The sequence below is a fragment of the Mustela erminea genome, chromosome 6, assembly GCF_009829155.1.
Source record: "Mustela erminea isolate mMusErm1 chromosome 6, mMusErm1.Pri, whole genome shotgun sequence".
Lineage (NCBI taxonomy): Eukaryota > Metazoa > Chordata > Mammalia > Carnivora > Mustelidae > Mustela > Mustela erminea.
The window spans coordinates 46,950,290-46,975,307 of record NC_045619.1 but is presented as its reverse complement, the minus strand read 5'-3'; the positions used below and the strand labels follow the sequence as shown (position 1 = coordinate 46,975,307).

General features: G+C 37.8%; 1 protein-coding gene across 8 annotated transcripts in view; it reads left to right on the top strand.

Moving 5' to 3' along the window:
- Window positions 1–10,070: 10,070 nt before the first annotated feature.
- Window positions 10,071–25,018, top strand: part of CNOT2 (CCR4-NOT transcription complex subunit 2) — a 122,919-nt gene continuing 107,971 nt past the window's right edge. For 4 of the 8 annotated variants that reach the window (XM_032347041.1, XM_032347045.1, XM_032347042.1 and 1 more), the window contains exon 1: window positions 10,071–10,154. Coding sequence is in view for 2 of the 8 variants with exons in the window: in XM_032347046.1 (XP_032202937.1) it covers window positions 10,150–10,154 (5 nt within the window). In the remaining 6 variants the exon portion in view is untranslated. The remainder of the gene's footprint in view (window positions 10,155–25,018) is intronic. The other 4 variants (XM_032347046.1, XM_032347040.1, XM_032347048.1 and 1 more) reach the window with 3 other exon arrangements.

The following is a 25,018-nucleotide window of genomic DNA, read 5'->3' as shown; positions in this document are numbered from 1 at the left end:
TATCTTAGACTTTTTTCTCATAATAAATGCTCTGAACCAACAGTGAGGTTTTTTAAAAGTCCAACTTTAATTTTTGATGGTTTTACCTATCTATCTATATCTTTCCATCTCTCTCTCTCTCTCTCTCTCTCTCTATTTGGCAGGTTCATCGTGGAGCCCAACGAGGTCTTGATCTCAGAAGATCAAGAGTTGGAGCTTCAATCAAGAGTTGAAGGCTCAACTGACTAAACTACCCAGATGCCCGCCCACCAGTGAATTTCAGTGGTTCTTAAGACTTTTTCACTAGGGAGCACTTAAGAGAATCTTATGGAATCTATGGGCTCTTTCCCCACCAAAAAAATAAAATAAAATAAATTAAAAATATATATATACACACACATATATATTACATATATATTATATATACACACATACCTATGTGTATATATATTTAAAATACACAATATTATAAACTACGTTTAAAAGACAGAACAGGCTGTGAAGGTGGAAATAATCTGTATAATTGAAGGTAACCTTTCTTAGAATCTCTATTCTTCATCTGTACAGTGTGAATACCACCTATCCCAGGTTATGCAGTTTAGGGAAATAATGTAATTACGATGCTTGCAGTTTAGTAGATGCCAAATTAAGTGGTAGCTATACTGAACAGGACAATATTGACCTCCTATTTTATCTCTAACTACTGTTTGAGGTTTTCTTGTGCTGATTGGTTTGTTGCAGCTATTTTCTAGATTCTAAGGATCTTATATTCTTCCCACTTGTTATCTTATTTATTTGGTTTTTCCTTTTAGGCTATCTATTTTTACAGACAGTGATCCACAAAAGCACTGGAGGGTAATGACATCTTTAGTGTTTGGGTCAAAATACTTAGCAATTTTAACATCATTGTGATCCATTCCAAAGGTGATGAATAATAAACGGTAATTCAATATAAGGACAAGGATATTTGAAGGTCAAAATATGGCTCACAAATTTAAATTGGGTAAGATCTGCTACATACATATGGCATACAAGAAAATGGAGGAAATTGTATTATTATACCTATGTCACATAGTTTGAAAATTACATGAAAATAAAACGCAGTGTGTGGCATATAACCTGAGAATCAATCACATTCGAATAACGAATAATAAATGGATACCAAGTCAGAACAGAACAATATATTCTGATGAGAAAGCATTTATTCTATTTTCCTCAAAACTGGTCATATTAAAAGCATCCTTTTATGTTTATATCTGGAACAATTCTACAAGGATACAAAAAATTGATGGAGTTCAGAAAGTACCATGAAAATAATGCAAAACTTTGAAAAACAAAATTATGGGAGAAATTCTTATATAATAAACCGTAAGGGACTATCCAAATTCTTTTATTTTCATTGTCATTTTGGTATTTTTAAGCATCAAGTATTTCATGAAATGTACAGGTAACCAGTTGAAGATAAATTTTTTTGTGTTTGAGAGGGTCACTGTGGACATCACTATGAGGATTCACAAAATGCTTAATTTTGATCAAGTAGTAGAAAATGTTTTTATAACTAAACAGTAACCTCAGACTGTACAGAGTATCTTCAAAAGAATATGTACAATGGAACATATCCCCCTCCCCAAATTATGGCGTTATTAGAGATGCTGGTTATTTATCAACACAATGACTCATTTTAAAGATTTTATTTATTTACTTGTGTGAGAGAGAGAGCACACACCTGCATGTGTGCACTCATAGAGAAGGGGTCAGAGGAGGTGGAAGAGGGACAAGGAGACTCCACACTGAGTGCAGAACCCCATGTGGGGTTCTATCTCATGACCCTGAGACCATGACTTGAGTGGAAACCAAGAGTCAGATGTTTGATCAAGAGTCAGACACTTAACTGACTGAGCCACCCAGGCACCGCTCACAATGACTCATTTTAGAATTGTGAGTGCTTCAAGTACAGTATGTTCTAATTTTTAAGAAATATTTTATTTATTTATTTGTCAAAGAGAGAGAGAGAGAGAGAGAGAGAGAGAGCACAGGCAGGGGCAACAGCAGAGGCAGAGGGAGAAGTAGGCTCCCTACTGAGCAGGGAGCCTGATGAGGGACTCGATCCCAAGACCTTGGGACCATGACCTGAGCCAAAGATAGACATTTAACCAACTGAGCCACTGAGGCTCTCTAGACAGATGAGCCATCCCTCTAATTTTTTTTTTTTTATTAAAAGATTTCATTTATTTGAGAGAGAGAGGGAGAAAGGAGTGAGGGGGAGGGGCAGATGGAGAAGCAGACTCCTTCCTGAGGAGCCTGACATGTGGCTTGATCGCTGGACCCTGAGATCATAACCTGAGCCAAAGGCAGGTGCTTAACTGACCGACCCACCCAGGCGCCCCTGTTCTAGTTATTCCCCCCCCCCCACACTTTTTGGGCAGATATTTAGATCTTATACTCTTATTTTATGCAATTTTTAAAAATATGCATAGAGGCTGAGTTAATGATCCCGTAACAGTTTTCATTAGTTCTACTGAATTTATCACAGACTGGGAAGGTGAGCTAAAGGCTATTCCCTTCATATTTTGAAAGGTTTCAGAGTTGAACACTAGTATATTTAACTTGTTGCTAGTTTTCCTAAACCTTGGCAACTTAAGGCATGCTGGTATATATATTAGTTAGTGAAATATTTGTTCCTCTTACTGAACAGACTTGTGACAACCATTTTGTTTAAATGAAATTGGTGTGGGGATACCTGGGAGGCCCAGTTGGTTGAGCAACTGACTCTTGGGTTTCGTTGTGATCTCAGGGCCATGATATGAGGCCTGGCATTGGGGTCTGCTCTCAGCGGGTAGTTCGCTTGAGATTCTCTCTCCCTCTTCTACTCATTCTCTAAAATAAATCCTTTAAATATAACTGGTATCATGGGCTCACTGAAAATATCCAATGCAGTTTTTGAGAATTAAATTAACTCCTCACGTTTAACGGGGTAACTGAGTTCCTTTATGAAACAATGTTTCTCAATTATTAACCAAGTTACTTTTGATTAAAAAAACTACTGTTTCTGATGTAGACAGAAATTGTGTGATTTTTTGTGCCAGACTTCACTGTTTTCAAGCACTGTAATGTGTGATGGATGGTTACAAACAATAATACATAGAGTTTTCTACTTAACCCTTTCAGGACTGAAATATATATACATACCTATATATATTTTAAAGTAATCTCTACAGCCAACATGGGACTTGAATTTACAACCCAGAGATCAAGTGTCACATGCTCCACTGACTGAACTGGCCAGGTGCTCTTGAACCACACCTCTCTAAAAAAATTTTCCCCATGTTATGATTTTGTCAGCACTCAGTACTGTGGTGGTCCAAATGCAGGTTTATATACTCTTTTGTTTACTTCTCGTACTTTGCAGCATACTCTACACATTTAGTCCTGAAGGGGTTTCTTTTACAAACTCTGTGGGTATAACATTTATTAGCAAGATAGAAAACTGAGCAAGTTTATACCATAGTTTTATAGAGAAAAAAACCTCCTAAAGTCTGTATTTCATCCATGAACAATTTGCAGTGTGGGCATTTTCAAGGAATAAAAATAAAATCCAAAAACAAAAAGGCAATGTAAAAATTTTAGGTTAAATAAACATAAAATAGTTCCTGAGAGCAAGAATACTGAATAGGATGGAATAAATTGAAGTTGGAGGGAGGGGGATGGTTTAGATTGCTTCTTCCAGGACCAAGGTTTTCTTGGGATCTATGTATTTTATAATCTTCCCTTTCTTTTATACTGAATGTATTTTCACTTCAAGTTCCGCAGTTATAAAACAGATTAACATTCAGCATTGAATGGCTATCACTAAATCCATCACTATTTAAAAAGCACAGATAATTCATCAGTTGTGTATATATAGATTAATTTCATTCCTACTATCATTTCAGTACCTAATCCTTGTTTCTCTTTAAAACTAGATTTCAGTTGATTTTTTTATTGCCAGAAAAAATGTATTGGCTGATTACATGTGTTTTAAATTGATTTACTATTATATATTCATTGAATCTTGAAACTTTTGGGGTGTTTATTTTACTTTTTTAGGTGAAAGATACTTTATAATTCATACATAGAGTAACTGGCATTATTAAAAAAAAACAGCTTAACCATGCACTTGAACATTTAACAGCTTATATAATTGAGTAAGCAATTCTTTTGCATGATGTAGAGAAAAAACTTTTATTCTATAAAATAAAAGCAATTCTTTTGCATGATGTGGAGAAAAAACTTTTATTCTATAAGTGATTTGAATGGGGGAAAATTACGTCTTTTTTTTTAAAAAAGATTTTATTTATTTGACAGAGAGGGAAAGAAAGAGGGAGAGCACAAGCAGGGGGAGCAGCAGGCAGAGAGGGAGAAGCCAGCTCCCTGCTGAATAGGGATCCCGACTTGAGGTTCAATCCCAGGGAGGCAGATGCTTAACTGAGCCACCCACGCACCCCTACATCACATTAATTTAGAGATGATACATAGCTATATATGTATATTTTTGATATACAGATAATTTACTTTTGCAAGATGACAGTGGTGACATTAGGTGATAAAAGTGAGTATGATAAAAGATACACTACAAATGACTTTTTTTTTTTAAAGATTTATATGAGAGAGAGCGCGCGAGCGCACGCGAGTGTGCACCTGCTTGTACACACAATGGGGAGGGGCAGAGTCCGCTAAGAGGACTGTGTTGAGTACAGAGTAGAACATGGGGCTGGATCCCACGATCCTGTAACTCTGAGATCACAACCTGAGCCGAAACCAAGAGTCAGATGCCCAACCGACTGCGCCACCCAGGCGCCCCTATTTATTTATTTATTTTTTCCCTTTTTGGTGCTGACTAAACCTTGAGAAAGGATTGACTGCAGTGACTTATTAAAAACCATCTATCAACATTTCTACATTCTGCATTTTAAAGCACTCCAAAATCTGCCACCCTATTCTATATAAATTCCACTAGCCTCCTTCTGCTTATCTTACTCTGGTTCTAGTTCCTGGCCCATGCTCATTTCTGCTTCTGAGCTGGCCCGAATTGTGTTGTGTTCCCCCCAAATTTATGAGGTACTAATTCGTAGTACCTCAGAATGTGATTGTATTTGGAGATAGGAGCTTTAAAAAAGGTAATTAATGTTACATGAAGTCAAATGGGTATACCCTAATCCAATATGACTGGTGTTCTTGTAAGGGGAAATTTGGAAACAAACTCACATGTGGGGAGAATACATGTAAACTTACAAACAGACTCATCTACAAGCCAAGGACAGAGGCCCTTGGGGAGAAACCAACTATGTCTCAGACTTCTAGCTTCCGTAACAGTGAGGAAATGAATTTAAGTTACCCAGTCTGTGGTACTTTGTATAGCAGCCCTTGCAAATACAATCTGCCTTTGCTCATGTTAGTCCCCTCACTGAAAATGTCCCTTCCTTTCATCCACATCTAATCAGTCATTCAACACGGAATTTAAACGGCCACTTGGTGAAATTATCCCAGACACACCAATCTTCTTTTTTTTGTTTTTTTTTTTTTCCTGCTCTAACAGAGAACTTAGTCTGTACTATAGATTTTAGCAGTTCCTAGCACATAGAGTAGTTGCAAGGATTTCAGGTGTTAATATAGGTAAAATGCTTACAACGGTGCCTGGCATGTAGTGAATCTTAAGTGTCTGCTACATCTGTTGCTGCTATTACTATGTCTTAATTAGAAGGTAAAACACACAAGAATTGGTAATTATTTGTGGGGCTTAGGGCAGAAGAAAGAATAAAAGATATTAGGCTTGGCAAATAAGTATGTGGTACTATTGCCCCAAATTATCCACTTATTTTTATAAAGAGAGAAGTAGCCTTTTAATTAGTATTATACACAATCTTTATTCAATGGAAATAGAAAAACCATTAAACAGAAATAATAAAATATAAATAGCTGTAAATTCTGCAAGGCTGAATTAACCCTTTGTCTTTATCATGTTAGATCTTTAGGAGACTTAAAATTTTCACAAAACTGGAATTACAGTTGATCTTTGAAGAACAAAGGTTTGAACTATATGGGTCCACTTAAACAAAAATTTTTTCAACAAATATAGTACAATATTTTGTACTTATTATTCCTTATGATTTTCTTAGTATTTTTCCTCTAGCTTGCTTTGTTATTATGCAATATGTAAAGCATATAACATACAAAATATGTTAACTATATTTTCAATAAGGCTTCTGGTCAATAGTATGCTTTTAGTTTTCTTCGACTACGCATGCAGGGGAGGGAAGTTAGGCGCCTTGCATTATTCAAGGGTTAAGTCTACATTTTAAAATGTCTCTTCACACTTAATGTATCATGCCAATAAAATTTTCTCCACATCATTTTTTTGAAGTTTTATTTGAGTAATCTCTATATCCAATGCGGAATTTGAACTTACGACCCTGAGATCAAAAGTCATATGCTCTCTGGACTGAGCCAGCCAGTTACCCCTCCTCCACATCATTTTTAAAGGCTGAATACTGTTCTATTATATATATAGCTTAACCTACTTAACCAATATCCTCATAAACCATGTAATAATGAATACTCTTATAATCAAATTGCTACATATAGTCTTATTTCCTTATGATACATTTCTAGAAGAGGAATTTCAGGGTCAAATGCACATGCTCCTGGCTTCTGATACATACTGTCAAATAGCACTCTGGAAGTGTGGGGATTTATATTCTCAGACATTTAAGAAGCCCTGTTTCTCTGAATCCTTGCTAGTATTATCAAGACATAAATCACCTATTAAAATAATACCAGAAGTCCAAATTAATGTATAACACGTCACTCATAAGTTGGACTATTAAAAAACCTTTTTATTACTCTGAAAGTGTAAGATTCTTACCTACATTTATTTTTATTTTTTTAAGATTCATTTATTTATTTTAGAGAGAGTGTGTGTGTGCAAGTGGGAGAGGGGCAGAGGAAGAACAATTCATTCTGACTCCTCCTCACTGAGCATGGATCTGGACACAGGGCTCGATCTCACAATCCTGAGATCATGACCTGAGCCTAAATCAAGAATTGGATGTCCAGGGGCGTTTGGGTGGCTCAGTGGGTTAAAGCCTCTGTCTTTGCCTCAGGTCATGATCCCAGGGTTCTGGGATCGAGCCCCACATCGGGCTCTCTGCTCGGTGGGGAGCCTGCTTCTTCCTCTTTCTGCCTGCTTGTGATATCTGCCTGTCAAATTAAAAAAAAAAAAAAGAATTGGATGTCCAACCAAGCCACCCAGGCACTCCTCTTACTTACATTCTAGATGAAGACTCTGAGGTCCATTAAGTTACATAAATCAGACCACTACGTAGTAGGAATTTCTGCCCCAGTTGTGATGCTGACTACTCTTCTGATTTGTCAGTGTGCCTCCCCAATTAAGCTGTTTTTTTTTTTTTTTTGTGTAATAGCCTTATCAGTTTCCCAGAAAAAGGTATACTCTTCATTATTCAGGGTTGGAAGCTAGCATATTCCATTAGGTTAGCACTACTTTTCCCAACTGCTTCATAGTTTGGATTTTACACATCATGTGAAGGAAGCCTTTTGAGATATTTAAAAAGAAAAAAAGATTACCTAATCGTAGATAATAATCTATTTCGTTCATTCATTGATTTATTTATTCATTGTCTCACTCATTTAACATGACTTACCTAATGTCTACTTCATGTGGAGAATGCAGTGAGCAAAACAAATGTAGTCCCTGCTCTCATGTAACTTAAATTTTTAGCAGGATGAAGGGAACCAGCTAATAAAGATAATGATAAATTACAAATGCTATTAAAAAAAACAGAATAAATGGTGAAAGGAGCTACTTTAAACACGGTGGCCAGGGAAGGCCTGTCAGAGATGATTTTGGAGTTAAGACCTGAAGGATGAGAATAAGTTAGCCATACAGACTTAGAGAAAGCACATCCCAGGCAGAAAAAACAAACAAACAAACAAACAAAAAACAGCAAGTGCAGAGGTCCTGAGATGGAGTACCAGTTAAGATTAAATTCAACTGAGAACAAGAGACCCCAAATAGTGGCTTTAATAAGATAGAAGTTTACTTTCCCCTCACATCAAAATCTGAATGTAAAGAGTGTAGGGCTGGTATGGTGCTCCACAAGGGTCTCAAAGACTCAGGTTTCCACCAGCTTAAGATTTTGCCTAGAGCCCAAAATGACTGAGTTCCAGGCCATCACATCCTTATTCCAGGGTGCAAGATATTAAGAGGAAAAGAAACAAAGGACTGAAGGTGCACACCATCTGTCTTCTAAGGATGGTACTAAAGGAGAGTCACATGATGTACCTGCTTATATACCACTGGCTAGAACTACCACACGGCTACCAATAGTCTTCTGGACAGCCATGTGTCCATGTCTATTAGTATTTAAAAAAATGGAGAAATTTTAGGGACAACTAACAGGCTCTGCTGCAGACCCGAAAGAACTCGGTGGTGCATGACAGAAATAGAAAGGAAGCAAGAAGGGTGAGAACAGGATGAAGCTGGATTACATTTACGTAGAGATATATTCAGTCTTTTAACACACCATCCATCTTACAGAGTAGAAGAGAATGTTTAAGAGGCAGGAAGGAACCATTAGGGTCAGGGAAGGGAGCGACATAAAGAGGTGCTGCTCCTCTTTGAATTTTCCTGAAGTAAAAAAACAGTGAAGCAGAATGTTTAATGGACTGAATAACCAGGCAAAACATTTTCTACTGGCGACATCAGCACCATTAGCAGTTTAAATTCACTCACACAACATTTACTAATGTGTAAAAATACCTTCCATTCTGTAAGCATAACAAAGTCACCTTTCATTTATGGTATGCTTATTTTCCTTGCTATTTAAGACTGACAGATGCCCTCTGCCCTTCAATCATAAATTTTAAATTGGATGACAGTGATTCTTTTAGGAAGGAAAAGGTGATTGTATAAAAGAAACCAACAAAGGAAGGAGAAATTTTATTTACTTCAAATGGTTTGTACTTTACATTAATACGTTCTATCATTCAAATATTCATTCAAAAATTTCACTTTATGAAACTACACAAATCCAAACACACTTGCAGAGACTCTTCTTACGTCTAAAAATGTCGAATGGTAACAAAAAGGAAAGCGTTTAGCGATATACAAAGGAATAAAAGGAGATTATTTCAAAGAACATAAATTTAATTTTGAGTGACAATTGTTTTTCTGAAAAATAGAGACTTCACTCTCGCAAAGTTTCCACCAAAGGCACCATAATTTCAAACGGTCTTGCTCACAGCCCAGCAAGTCACTCAAGCTGAGGTGGGGACTGAGGAGTAGAAGCGAGGTAAAGTGCTATAAATCTAACTCGGTTAGCGCAAACTCATGCAACCGTGCTTTAAAAACTGGCTCCCCTGTAAGTTCCCTCCCACCAAGTTAAAAAAAAAAAAAAAAAAAAAGAAAAGAAAGGAAGGGTGGTGAGTAGAAAATACCAACGGTTTCAGCCGAGGGAAACTCACTTCTCAGGAGGTGATGGTGACATGCTGCCAGTCCCTGGAAGTGCGTGCACAAGCACCGGAGATCGCGGGGGCTGAGGGAAGAAAAGGGGACAGCGATCAGTTTTGCTTCAGATGGTGGGAGTCGGGGGTGGGGTGGGTGTGGGGGCCCTTCCCGGAGGACGTGGGAGGGGCGTGGTGTCCGACACGAACACAAACACAAACACGTTCCGCGTCCCCAGAGAGGGCGGGCCGACGCCACCTCACCATTCCCCGCCCCTGGACCCCACGGCCCGCCACGGACCGAAGGCCAGTGCTCAGTGCAGAGCAACCCGGCCCCAGGAGGACTGTAGCGGCCGTAGGGGCCCTGAGCGTTACAACGGCTGCGAAGAGGTTGCGCGCCTCCCAACGATTCGGTGGGAGACAGGCTGGGAGCCGCGAAGAAAAGGTGAGGGAGTGAAGCGCCTCTCCCCACCCCTTGTTGAACGCGCGGGAAGCGATCTGCCCACCCCCAACCCTGTCCGGTAGGCAATCGCTGTTCCCACCTTCCGCCGCCGCCTTGAGTGAAGCCGGAACGACGGGGGTCACGGCGGGGGTCAGAGGGTAAAGGTCTTGCTCCCAGCAGCCTCCGCGGTGGATACGTCGCCATCTTGGATCCGCGGGACAAGAAAATTCATGCGGTGAGTTTTTGGCAAATTTTCGGAAGTCTGGCAGCGGGGCGCGCGGCGGGGGCGGCGGATTCGGGGCCCCCTCAAGGCTGGGGAATGCCTCGGGGCCGGCCCGGCCGCGCCCGGGGTCCGCGGGCAGCGTCCTGGCCCGCCGCTTCCCGTTGCTTTTGTCTCGGCTCCAATCGAGAGAGGGAGAGCGGAGCGGGCGGGGAGGGGGGGTGGCGGCGGTGGAGGAGGGAGGGGGTGTGTATGAGGAGGGTGGTGGACGGGACGTAAAGCGTCGCTGTACTTGGGTGGCTGCAGCGGCAGCCCTGGATCCTAGGCCTGGTCCCTTTCGCGGGAGCGGAGGCTTCTCCTAGACTCCGCTCCGCCCGGCTCCCGCCAGCGCGGAGGAGCCGCCACCGCCGCGCTGCTTCCTGGGGAAGAAGAGAAGGCGGCAGCAGCGGTGGCCGAGGAGCCCGGGTCCGCTTTAGACGGGCTGCCGCGTTCCCAGCAGCTGCCGCGGTCTCTGGCTGTTCACATTTTCTCAGTACACCCACATCACCTGCAACTTGTGCGTGTTTGTGTGTGTGTGTGTGTGTGTGTGTGTAATAGATGGGGTTGGGGGAGACGGACACGGGACTGGCTAACGGGCCTCAGGAGCCCCCAGGCCCTAGGATACCAAAGAGTATGGTTGGTAGAAAGAGGAGGAGTGCAACTGTAATGCTTTCTCTGCCACCGCACCCGGAGGGTGAAGCTTGCGTGGAGAGAGAGAGACTGAGACGGGATAGTCCTGGGGCGGCGGAGGAACCCGAGACGCTTCTGTTTGTGAAGTTGCTAGTCCTAGCTTTCTACTTCCGCCGGGGCCTCTCCACCTTGTGCTGTCTTGGGTCTAACTTAAAAGTTTCACGGAAGAAATGAGTGGGGTTGAAGGAGGCCTTCCTAGTTTTTAGTTGAGGCTGTAGTCCAGCGGGGAGAGAGAGCATCTGACTCTTGTTAACTGTTAGTCCTCGGCGAATGAGGATTCTAGGTTTCTTTTATAAAAGCTCTTCCAATGTTTTAGAATTTGCATTTATTCCTGCCCCTGTAGGTATGGTATTTCTACCACAAAAGTCTTACATACGGGTACCACCCTCTCGGAAGGAACCTAAACATCAACTTCCTTTGAATCCTAGGAGAGGCCTTCCTTCACTTTTCAACATCCAGAAGACCGAATGCAACACATTCTGTTTCATTTTAATAGAACTTTTGGTCAAAGAATCTTACTTCTTTCTTAATCTTCTGGACCTATTCTAACAATTAAGTACATTAATACCAATCCTTACGTTCTTGGAGAAATGGTGGAGAGTATTGAGTTAAAATCTGTTCACGAGGGAGGCTATACTTTATTCCGTTCAAAGTTAACACATTTCCTGTCATGCTTGATACTAGGAATTTCTAGACTTCAAGAATCGTTAAGTGTAGCTTTTGATTCGCCTTTTGAAATAACATTAGTGGAAATAAAGTATTGGGTTGGATAGAAATTTCAAAGTATCTATTTACATAATGGGTTTAAGTTGAATTGTTTGGGAATACTTAGTATATTTGACAGCAGTTATTTCTTAAATATCAATGGGCACATATCTTTTGCAATTTTGGAAGATAACTTTATCCCGGATTAAAAAGGGTTGATTGAGAATTGCACTGGACTGAAATGGTTAAAATGTCTACATTGAAATGGTTAGAGGTCTACACTCAGATATTTTCATTGAAATATTGCTTAGACCAGGATCTTTAGTAAGCTTTGTATGTTGAACTCCTCTTTAGTTTGTAGTTCTTTCGTGATAATAAATCTAAAGGAAAAGTAACTATAAAACAAAACTGTTCCACTTTCTTGACTTTGTCTCATTTACTTTTAAAAAGGTACTTTTCTCCTTTTCTAAAGACAGTGAATTGCAGTGACTTCTGTGCATACTTTGTAGACAGGAATTGAGAAACTTTCCCATTTTTTGCATCCTAATTAATGTGTCAGTAAAAATAGATTATCTTAAGCAGAACCCTTTTATTCCAAGTATACTGTATAGAGATATCTGTAACCTAATCTGATACTCTTGGGGAATGAGAATTGCCTGTATGCTTAACCAGGCAACAGATACGGCCTTTAAAAATTTTTCAGTTCCTGTAATACTTTGGTTTTAAAGTAAATTTATGTTGTGGAAAAATTGGGGCAAAATGTTAGAGTGTATTTATATCTCTTCGTTTGAGAGGTACTTGGTCTTGAAGATAAAACACAAAATGATATTCCTCCTCAAGAGATTTAATTATCTGTATTGTTACTTAATGATTTTCAATGTTTAATTTACTTTTTGATTTTTCAGAGATACTTAGTTTTAATCTGATATCTTTTTTTGTTCATAAGAAAGTAAGTACTTCAGATATATGAGTAGATTTCAGTAGAAGTGCTTCTAACCTAGTTGTTTTGGTTCTTATCTCTGGTAGGTAATGGTATTGAAGGTACTTGTATCTTAAAAGACTCTTAGAGAATTTTTCACAACCCATGGGAAGTTATAATTTTGCCCTGTTCAGTGACAGATTTGCTTCATGAGATTTTCTGACACTGTAGAAAAGTAGATCATGCTTCACTTTTATATTTATAAAATAACAAGTAGACATTAATAGACTAATAAAAATAAGGGGTTTTTTTGCTCTTTTAAAAGCAGTGATAAATAGTATTTTTAAATTAGGCTGAAATTTTTAGCTGTACAAATTTTGTTCTATTATTATATATTTATTTCCATGTGGTTACTTAATAGGCAGTGAGGACAGCTTATGCAAATAGTGATACAGTCTTAGGAAAAGATACTACTAAGTAGGATTTTGTTTGTTACCTAGTCCTCCAGTAGATTTTGTAATACAAAGAAGCAAAAGAAAACCAGGGTGCCAGGTAGGGCAGTTTTACAGACAGAGAGTCAGTCTGAGTTGCACTGTAATTTTTGAATATAATTACATCCAGTGTACGTACATACACTATCAAGGGATCTAGCGCTGTGATATAAGAATCATTCTGATTGATGATATAGGTGATCATTCTGCTTTACTACGGATAATTTCTACCTGTGATACTTAACATTGTGACTTTCACTAGATATTTTCAAAGAGCTGTAAATTGATGTCTGTTACAGAAAGCCTGTCTTTGAAAAGAAACAGAATAGACATTAGTGTTTTTAGGTTTTAAAATTAAAATCTTGATCCTGGTTTTGTTCATGGAGTCTTTTCATCTTCAGCTTAAATACTATGTACATATATTTCCTCTTGCTTTAGTTATTCTGTTTGGCGTCCTTTATTTTTAATTCTTAAAACTCCTCTCTATGACGGGCCATGCTGATATGGCTCATTCATTTATTTATTTTGTCTATACTTTAGGGATGACCTGGAAAAAGAATTCCCTATTATGTTTTTCTAACAGCTTGTTCTCTGAGATGCAGATGCACATCTCTTGGCATATCATTTGGGGGTATGCTGCATTACGAAATAATAAAACGGTTTATAGTGTTTGTTTTTTAGTAACATTTCATAGCTTATATAATATGGAAATATAAGTTATATAGGAGAAAAAAATTTCCCATTTCTGGATACTCTTAAGTATTTTGTATAGGCTTACTTGGGGTCTAAGTCTAGTTATATTTAGCTAGATATTTTGGACATATTTGCCACCTTGAAATTTTTCCTTTTTTTTTTTTTTTTTTTTGCTTTCATGCATATGTTTTTGTGTGGGTGGGTGGGTGGGAGTACTTTTACTGTCACTTCTCAGTTGTTTGACAAACTTCTTATTCTTCAGAACTACTCTGGTGTCACTTTTTAAAGATTTTATTTATTTATTTGACAAAGATCACAAGTAGGCAGAGAGGCAGGCAGAGAGAGAGGGAGAAGCAGGCTCCCTGCTGAGCAGAGAGCCCAGTGCGGGGATGGGGGGCTTGGGGCTCGATCCCAGGACTCTGGGACCATGACCTGAGCCAAAGGCAGAGGCTTTAGCCCACTGAGCCACCCAGTTGCCCTTCTGGTGTCACTTTTTAAATGAAATCTTTCCTGAGTCCCCAAATCCTTCTGTTGTACTGCTTTTAGTCTTCAGACCTCGATAATTAAACGTGTCTTGCTGTATTGTAATTTACTGTCCACTATATCTACCATAATAACATCCAGTGGACTGTAAGTACCTTCCTACCTAAAAGGTAGGACTTTGTTTTTTTATGTTTACATTTCTGGTATCTTCTGTAGTGCATAGGATTCAGTAGGTTATCAATAAATATGTGGTAAACTGAACTGGTGCCATATCATCTTTTGATTCTATGCTTTCAGAGAGCTGAACAGACTGGAGAAGGGGATGGGAGGAAGGTCCACCTTGTATTCTTTTGCTTCCTTGAATTTTTTCTTACAGATTTGTATCTAATAAACTACCTAGGGGAAACTAGATAACCATCTTCTTAGAGAATTGTATGTAGAGTAAGTGAAGGAAAGGGAAGGATATTAGTAATAAAGTGCCTCTGGCAGAGTGTTTAAGTGTGTATTGCAGTATTTTGTATGGCTAAGGTCACTGGTTGAAGGAGATATTTAGTACAGACAGTCCCAGACTTAGGATGGTTAACTTGATGATTTTTTTTTGACATTATGATGTTTCAGAATGGCTCAAAACTACTGAAGGAGTAGAAACTATACTTCAGATTTTGATTCCCATCCACCCCTGGGGCTAGCAGTGTGCTCTTCTGATACTGGACAGTATCTTCTGATTCTCTTCTGAAACTGGACAGAGGCAGCCACTCAGAGCTCTCAGCCAGCCTGGCGTAAGGGTAAACAACCGGTACACCTATAATCATTCTGTTTTACACTTTCAGTGTAATAGTCAATAAATTACATGAGATTTTCCGTACTTTATTATAAAAGATGCTTTGTGGCATTTTGTCCAGTTGTGGCATTTTGTCCAGTTGAGCACATTTAACGTAGGTACGCTAAGGAATGGTCTTCAGTAGGTTAGGAATATTAAATGCATTTTCAGTATAGTGATAATTTCAATTTACAATGGGTTTATTACACAGTAACATATATTTGTCATTGCTTAACCATGAGCTCCTATTAGATTTCGGCTTTTGAAGTTAGATTGTTTCGTTTTCACATTTTTACTTCTAATGATTGAGTGCCTAGGAGTTCTCCAGTTCAAATACCATTATCCTTATGAAAACTAGGTAGGCATGACTTAATGTATCTTTATTGGTAGTTTAAAATCTAAAAAGCCCTGAAAGTGACTTTTTTTTTTTGCAAGCATGGTGGCTAATTCCAACTGAAATTGGTAAACCTAACCATAGGCTTCATTGGTCCATTTAATTTTCCAGCTTTCTGCTGGAGAAGTATTAATGTATTTGATTATTGGTACTTTTGAGGCCACTCTGGAATTTATTAGGTTATAAATGATATATACACTATTTTGTCTTTTTAAAACCTGAAGAATTTCAATTCTGAGAACCATCTGGCCTTTAAAGGTTTGAATTAGAGATTGTGCACCAATTTTGTGTCCCATTTTTTGAGAGGTAGAAATTAAATAACACTCACTGAATTGCATTTAGTGGAGAGGCTAATATTTCACTTAAGTTTTTAGAAATCTTTTAAACGCTTCGTTTGCTTATATATTTGTAAGAGACTTTTTAATAATTGAAAAATAAAGATACAGAGAGGGTATTTTTTTAAAAAGATAATTTGAGGGGCTCCTGGGTGGCTCAGTTGGTTAAGCGTCTGCCTTTGGCTCAGGTCATGATCTCAGGGTCCAGACAGAGATTGAGCCTCACGTTGGGCTCCCACTCACTGCTTCTCCCTCTCCCTTTGCCTCCTCCCCACCCCGCTTATGTATTCTCGTTCTGTTCTCTGAAATAAATAAATAAAGTCTTAAAAAAATAAAAATAAAAATGTAATTGGGGGAAAAAAAGGTAATTGGATCCAGTATTCAGGACACCAGTCCTTTCTCTGCTTTTACTGAGTTGAAATGTCTTTCCTTACATGAAAGTAGATGAGTGCCACACTTAGTAATTTTTTTACTTAGCCGAGGAATGATAAAATAAACAAGAGAAAATTATGTGTCCTGGCAATTTAGGTAACAATGGGTAGACTTGATTTTTTTTTTTTTCTTAATATACCGATATGCCGTCTTACCATTTATACGTTTGGATATTGAAACAGAACTCCATTTTGTGTCAGCATCTTGACAAAATGTAATGATTGATTATGTAATACACTGTGCTTGGGAGAGGAACATTTGGTTTTGTGTCATATTTGGCAGGAATGTGTTCTTGTGTTCCTTTTTATATTGTAAATTATGCTTATTCATATAATTTTTATATTTAATTTTCTGTTGTAAGAGTTTTTAGAGGGTGGTATCATAACAGTATTCAATAATTAATGTCATTCAAAAGACCTGATTTCCTTTTGGCTTAATTTTACTACTTAATATTTTAAAAAATAGTTTATAGGTTGCAAAGCACTTTCATATGCATTATTTTCAATTTGAAGTTTGTTTGTTTATTTATGTAAAATAATCTCTACACCCAAATGGGGCTCGAACTCACAACCTAGAGATCAAGAGTTAGTTGCATGTTCTTTCAGTTGAGCCAGCCAGGTGCCCCCAGTATCTCAATACATGGTTGTCATCTTGATGGTTACTTTTTAAATAAGTCTGTATGTTAACATTAACGTGGAGATAGAACAAGCAAGCTGCTTTGACTTCTACTGAAATTAGTAATTGGTGGGATGCCTGGGTGGCTCATTTGGTTAAGTGTCTGCCATCACCTTAGGTCTTGATCCCTGGGTCATGGGATAAAGTCCTGAGTGAGAAGCCTGCTTCTCCTCCTGCCCGCTGCTCCCTCTGCTTGTGCTCACCTTTGCTGGCAAGTGGGCTCACGCTTGGGTGCACGCTCTCTCTGACAAATAAATTATAAATAAATCTTTAAAAAATACATAAATAACATTAGTAATTGGGAATTATAAAAACCATTTTATTCTTAGACTGGACTCAGCATGTAATATATTTCTCAGTTTAATGCTACACTAATACTACTCTATCCTGATTTATCAGATTAAATAGGTGTAAGTGGAAGGTTTTTTTTTTTTTAATTGGTCATCTTGCTGATTCAGGATAATTAATACAGACTTTTGAAAGAGAGGTGGGAGGAAATTTTTTGCTTCAAGCTTGACTTTGTTAAAATACAACAGTTCACATTTTAAAATATTGTAAACTGTCAAGAAATGCCAGAACTTTAAATAAATTATATTTTGTTATATAAGAATAGATAGTAACATTATATCACATCGATGCAACATTTTATAAACTTACTGCACAGTTATTTTGAAAGGACAATAATTGTGGAGCAGATGTGCCTTGAGCTTTGCCTTGATTTACTAGTGTACAAAATATTGCTTTAGGGGTGTAGTTTTTATAATTTGAGTGAGCATGTTTGGCCTTAGATTAGAAAAAAAGTAAAGCTATAACCATTCTAATCTATGCCCACTTATGAGAAATTGTGGATGAATTCATAGACCTGTCAAGCCAAACTTTGAGATGCATGGCAGAACTATTTAACCTGGCAGCAATGAGAAGCCTCCAAAGTGTTTAAATTTGATGTGAGATGTACTTCTGGACCCTGTGTGTGTGTATATCACACATCCTAAAATAGATGTGTATGTATTAAACAGTTGTAGTCTAGTGCTTCAGGGAATCTGACTCTGCTTTTTAGGTGTTCCGGAGCATAGTTTGAAAACCACTGGACTTGATTGCTAAGGTCATTTCCACCCTGAAATTCTGTGGTTTTAGAAAGTGAAGGCTGTTTTGTCTCTTCATAGATACAGAATTCATAGGATTTACTTGTTTTTGAGTAACATTTGGGTAGAAATTGTTTAAGTTTAAATTTCAGGCTCAAGTGATTCAATGTTAGCGTTATAAGTATTTTCACATAAATTCTTTAATAATTTGAGTGTTTATGCTCTTCTAGACATTGCTGTAGTGCTGGGTGTATGTGATGGTGAACAAGACAAGTCTCTGCCTTCATGGAGCTTACATCTTAGGGAGACAAAATAAACAAGTAAATAATTTCAGATAGTAATTGTGATGAAGAGAATAAAGAGGGTTAAGGGTATAGCAGTTGATCACGGATAAAAGAAGGAAACCATTTTAAGTAGAGTGGTGAGGGAAAGCCTTTCTCTGGAGGTAGCATTTGGGCAGAAACTGAAAAAAAGAGAAAGCCATGCAAAAGTCTGGGTGAATGGTTTCCCAGACAGGAAGAACAGAGGGCCCTGAGAGGGGGTCAGGTTTTGCACATGGTAACAAGAAATTTCATCAGCAGTTACTTAGTGCTTTTGGCATAAATAGAGGTAGATTCTAAAGGAGAAAAGATAAGACAGTTCGTGTCTTTCAGCTGTTGAAAATACTGTGTTGGATCCAGTAATTTACAGTAACTTTTACAGACAGCTATAGGCAGCAGGGATTATTTTTTTACTAAGAGGCATGATGTTTGCTTTATCAGGTGGAATTGGGAATCTTCTGCATTAGTGGAAAATTTTGAAAGAGTAGATTTTAAACTTTTTATATTGGCATAGAATAATCAAATGCTTCAAGAGTTTTGGGTTTTGAAAAACTGTTCATAGTAGATTTTCCTTAGAAATTAATTAGTAATAATTTTCATGTTTAATTATATCTCTTTGTACAGTTCAGTACACTGCCATGCACTTTTAAAGGTGTGACTGAATAATTCTTGAGGTTCACTTTTTGTGGTGCATGCTGTGGATACATGTTAGAGTAGAGCAACCTTGTTTGAGGTAGTTAATGAGTTTTCAAGGAGGAGATAGTTGAATTGGGCTCTAAAGGGTGATTAGGAGTTCACTAGGTGGTGGAGGGCACATGATCAGCATTGTAGATACACCGAGCCTGGGAGAGTGTGTAGGATTTGGAGAATTGCAAAGTAATCTGCTATAGTTCTTAATGGAGTTCTGGGACGTTAATGAGAAGTTGTCTGAAGGAATGAACTTGCCATAATGTGGGACGCTTTCTTTACATGATGAGGAATAATTAATCGATTTTTTTTTAAGTAAATGCTAGTGATAATCAGATTTATGCTTGTGGGGGGGGATTTTTGGATTCCACAGTCACATTATAATTAAAATCATGAGCTTGATGGTGTGGAATTCTTGAAGGAATATATTTTCTTCATTAGAAAAATTGAGTGTTTTTTATTCATACTGCAGAAGTTATTTATTAAGAACTGTATGACTGAAACTTTTAAGTTTCTATATTCCAGAGAAATGTTTACGCCAGTACTGGTAGTTAGAAATTTTACATCAATGGATGAGATTTGTTACATACGTTTTAGGGCAGGCAAAATTTGAATGTTGTTATTTGACATTATTTGCAGGCATGAGATTTAACATTACTTAGATAAATTAGAATAACCCAGCAATATGAGTTAGTGATAGATTCTTCATAGAAAATGATACCAACCTATACAGGTGTTCCCTCCTTTTCAAAAGTTCCCATTGTGCCACTTTGTTTTTATGAAATATTTACATTATTATCTGTTTTCCCTAACCAAAAGAAGAGAACTTTTGCTTTATGAGAAGGAGAAATGAAAGTAGTGTTTACTGTTTTATAGTGAGTCTCTTCAGTGCACATTTGGAGTGAACAAGAGGGGCGCTTCTCCAGGAACCAACTCAGCATCTGAGTATCAAGCTGCCATAGCTTTGAACTGTGTCTGGAGGCACCTGTGCTTTATCTTGATTTATTTTGTGCGTTTGTTAGCAACAAGTGTCCTAAGATATCAGCAAAGCCAAAGAAAAGTTTTGGGGGGCTTTGGGAATGCTCAAAAAATTTCCCATACAAATTAATGGCAATTGCTTCTCTTTAAGGTTTCATAGGAATGCTTTACTTTTAGATGGTGGAGAAACCTGTATTTATGTTACTACAGGTACTTATTTTGCAGTGTTTAGATATGTGCATCTGTGTATGTTATTCAGAATACTATATAACAGTTACACACTTATTTTAGGTTAACAGCATTATTTGTTAATTCCAAAATGAAAAAAAAAACCCAAAACTGAAAACCTCAAATGTATGTTTTTAAACAGACTTGATTCCATAAGAATGCAGTTTGAGCAAACTAATACTTTGATAGTATGTATTATATACCAGTTTTCATAGCAGAAGTTAATGAATTTACCATTATGACTTGGAGCTGCCCAAGTTACCCAATTGTCTATTTAGTTCATTTTTGGCTGAATAAGATGGAACTGATTATGACTCCTGTTAAAGAGAGTTATTAAATTGTGCTGCGATTGTACATGATGTCATTAAATTCTCTGGTACTAGCTGGTCTGAATGGGAATAACCATTCTACCACTTTTAATTAGCTCTCCGACTTATTCTCCCTAAACTTCAGTTTTCTCATTTGAAAAATGTGGATAAATAGATTTGATGTAAGGAATAAAGGCTCGAGTCGGGTTTTTGTTTTGTTTTTAGAGTGGGATTGCTACTTAAAGATGAGATTCTGAAGAAAAGAGAATTAGCCACAGTTTTTCAGAGTGCAATATGCTCTTTTTTGTGTCAGATTTATAAATGTAAACAAGGAGAATGCAGTTTTGCTCTTAAGAATCTACACATTTTGGGAGCCCTTGGGTGTCTCAGTGGGTTAAAGCTTCTGCCTTCGGCTCAGGTCATGATCTCAGGGTCCTGGGATCAAGCCCGAGTCGGGCTCTTTGCTCCCCGGAGAGACTGCTTCCTTCTCTCTCTGCCAGTTTCTCTACCTACTTGTGATCTCTTCTGCCAAATAAATAAATCAGTCTTTTAAAAAAAAAGAATCTACACGTTTTTCCTACCAGAAATTATCTTTAGATCACATTGTGTTAAGTACTTTGGTGGTTCTTTGAATAAATATGTTGCTCTATCTGAAGCTCTTGGTATGGTGTATGGTATAATAGGCATTTAGTAATTACTTTGGTAAATGGGTAAACCTAATGGAGAGAACCTTAGTTTAGGTGTTTACCACTTACAGCCTGAGTTATGTCGAGCTGTCTATAGCAAGTTTCTTTTCTTTGCCTCAGTTTCCATATCCTTAAAATGAATAAAATATCTTCTTAGGAGCATGTAGACTATCTGACAATAGATTTGTAGCAGTGTGGGTTTATGTCACTTTTCCTTTTTTTTTTTTTTTTAAAGATTTTATTTATTTATTTGACAGAGATCACAAGTAGTAGGCAGAGAGGCAGGCAGAGACAGGAAGGAAAGCAGGCTCCCTGCTGAGCAGGGAGCCCAATGCGGGGCTCAACCCCAGGACCCTGGGATCCTGACCTGAGCCAAAGGCAGAGGCTTTAACCCACTGAGCCACCCAGGTGCCCCAGTGTCACTTTTCCTTTATGCAGAGTAAATATTCCAGAATATTGGAGGAAGTTCAGAGGGAAAAATTAGCATAGAAGTTATTATTTATTTTTTGAAAGTTGAGAAACTCAGGTTGTTTATTTACCTTTGAGTATATGCTTATCTCAAACAGAGAGATAATACATTGTTTTGGGAAGACTACCACACTTGGATTCAACAAATGGGTTCTAGTCTGGGTTCCAGGAATTTATCAGCTATGTGTTTGGGCAAATCAATTACTATTGAAGAGCGTTTTAGTCATTTATATCTTTTAATGTTCCTGATGAGAGTTGAGATAATGAAAGCAAGAGCATTTGCTTAATTGTAAGGCAGTGTGAAAGTGTTAATGGTAATGATTCCTGGTTATTAATGATTGTGATACAACTAGTAGTTTTAAGTTGTGTGTTCATTTTTTCATTTTATTTTACCTTGTGGTACTGCTGTGTCCACTGGGTTTTCCCTTTATTTTTATGCAGTTAAGTAATTGGCTTATTGGACTTCTGGGAGGAGGGAGTGTGGGGAGTTCATCATAATAGGCCAGTTAATACTTGGATACTTTTGCATGCTGAAGTCCTGATTCTTTCTTTCTGTAAGTAAATATGGCAGGAAGTTTACCTCATCTTCATTTCCTCTTCATTAAGGATGAAAGATGGTAAATGTTCTTTGGGTTATTCCCATTGTTTGTAACTGTACTGGTGTGCTTTTTTATTATTGTTAGTCAGACTTTTTTATTTTCTTAAAGATTTTATTTATTTATTTGACAGACAGAGATCACAAGTGATCACAAATAGGCAGAGAGAGAGGAAGAAGCAGGCTCCCTGCCCAGCAGAGAGCCCGAAGCGGGGCTTGATTCCAGGACCCTGGGATCATGACCTGAGCTGAAGGCGGAGGCTTTAGCCCACTGAGCCACCCAGGCACCCCTAGTCAGACATATTTTTGTGAACTTCATGCCTGTTTTCCCTACAAGTGAAATTCATTTGTAATTTACAATTAGCACTTTGAGAGTATCAATGTAGTAGTTTGAAACTGTTGTATATTCTTTGTTTACGTAATGTGTATGAATAACTTCTTAATTTTTTTTTCTTCTTCTTCCCTTAAATCTGTAAGCTCTCTTGGGTGCTGAGTCCTTTGAAGTATTGAATACCATATAAGGAAAACAGTACTAAGTAGTTGCAGTAGCAGAGTAAAGAAAGTGAATCAGAGAGTAATGAAATTTGGAAACTGATTGTCCATTGAAGGGAAAGGCTTTGCTTTTACTGTCACCCTTGTAAAATTGGAATTGACTAGAGTAGCTAGAGAATTCATTTTTTTTTTCCCAGAATAGTTTACAGTCTAAATTGTATGGTTAGAGAACTTTTATTTTTTTTAATTTTTAAAAAAATTTTAAAAAGATTTTTATTTATTTATTTGATAGAGATCACAAGTGGGCAGAGGGACAGTCAGAGAGAGAGGAAGGGAAGTTAGCAGGGAGCCGGATGCGGGGCTTGATCCCAGGACCCTGGGATCATGATCTGAGCTGAAGGCAGAGGCTTTAACCCACTGAGCCAATCAGGCGCCCCAGAGGGCTTTTATTTTTAATTGTATATGCGAGCCTTGGGCCAGTAGTGTGCTGAAATTTTAAGACATGGCAAAGATAATTTTTTTTTTTAAGATTTTGTTTATTTGAGAGAGAGAGCGAGTGTGAGAGAGCTCGCACAAGCTGCAGGGAGAGGCAGAGGCAGAGGGAGAGGGAGAGACAGACTCCCTCTGAACAGGAGTCCTATATGGGGCTCGATCCTAGGACCCTGAGATCATGACTGAGCTGAAGGCAGCCGTATAACCAAACTGAGCTACCCAGGTGCTCCAGGTTTTGATTTTACAAAATTAGATTCAGTTTTAACACTACTTCAAAAACCGTTTATCTTTATTTCTGACTTATTAATTGGCTCAGAAAAAGAACAGCTAAATTCTTTTGATTTCTAAAATTACTCACATTAATGTATTGAGAAGTTGAACTTTTTTAAAAGAGAAAACTTGTAATAGAAATGATTTCCTTGTAACTTACTATTTTACCACTTTGGATTCTTGAATATAGATACATGTTGTTATAGTATACTGAGGAAATAATACTAGTATTTTCTAGTTTTACATTTTTATATGACGCAAATAAAATGTGAGGTTATGCTAAAGGAGTTTGGTAAGAAGTAATAAAAGCAAATACTTATAGAAAAGTGGAAAATAAAGATGAGAAAAAGAAGAAAGTAAAAATTAGTTGGCAGTTTTGCATAGTAGAAAACTGTTAACCTGGGCAGACATTATTGTATTGTGTGTGTGTCTGTGTGTGTGTACAACACTGTGGTCTCTTATATTTCTCCTTGATTACTAAAGTAACACAGGGTAATGTGGAATATCCAAAAAGTGCTAGAAAGTTTAAAAAGAAAGGGAGAACATCCAGAAACAACCACTGTTCCCATTTTTGTAATAGAGAAATTGAGCTGTACTTAGTGATTTGCAACCTGTATCTTTTTTTTTTTTTTTAAAGATTTTATTTATTTATTTGACAGAGAGAAATCACAAGTAAGCAGAGAGGCAGGCAGAGAGAGGAGGAAGCAGGCTCCTTGCGGAGCAGAGAGCCTGATGCGGGATTGAATCCCAGGACCCTGGGATCATGACCTGAGCCAAAGGCAGAGGCTTTAACCCACTGAGCCACCCAGGCGCCCCTGCAGCCTGTATCTTTAAAAACAAACACCCTTGGATCATAAGCATTTTCCAATGTCATTCAATATTTATCCAAAACATGACTCCTAATGGGCAGAACATAACTGACTTAATTCTTTATTATTGAACATCTAATTTTATTTTGATGTTTCATTTTTATAAATGATATTGTGGTGAATATTTTTATACCTGCATTCTTATTTGTGCATTTGAATATTTCTTTAGAAAGTGTTTCTAGAGACACTTGGGTGGCTCAGCTGGTTAGGCGTCTGACTCTTGATCTCAGCTCAGGTCTTGATCAGGTCAGGTCCTGAGTTCAGGCACCTTATTGGACTCCACGAGGGATGCCATCTTGAAAAAAAAAAGCTTCTATAAGTGTAATTATTATTTTAAAGTATTGGAGGTAACTCCAGTGCTTATTAAGCAATTGCTGTGTTTTTAGTCAAATAACTTTTCAAGCTTAATGTCTTCTATAAAAGAGGCTTAATATTGATACTTAACCTCCTAGGATTGTTAGCAGTGAGTGATAGTCTATGTATAACAGCACAGCCTATAGCATTCCTCATCTGACCTTTCATAAATAAGCTTCTTTTCCTGTAACATTTATTGTATAGTCCTTACTTTTAACAATTTTGTCTCTCATTCTACCACTAGATCATGAGTAAGGATTGAGTCAGTTCTGTTCACTAATGTGTATTTGAAACCTTATGTGGGGCCTGACAAATAATTGTTGAATGTATGAAAGGTTATTTTCTAAAGCTTTTAGTGTTTACCTTTTTTCTTA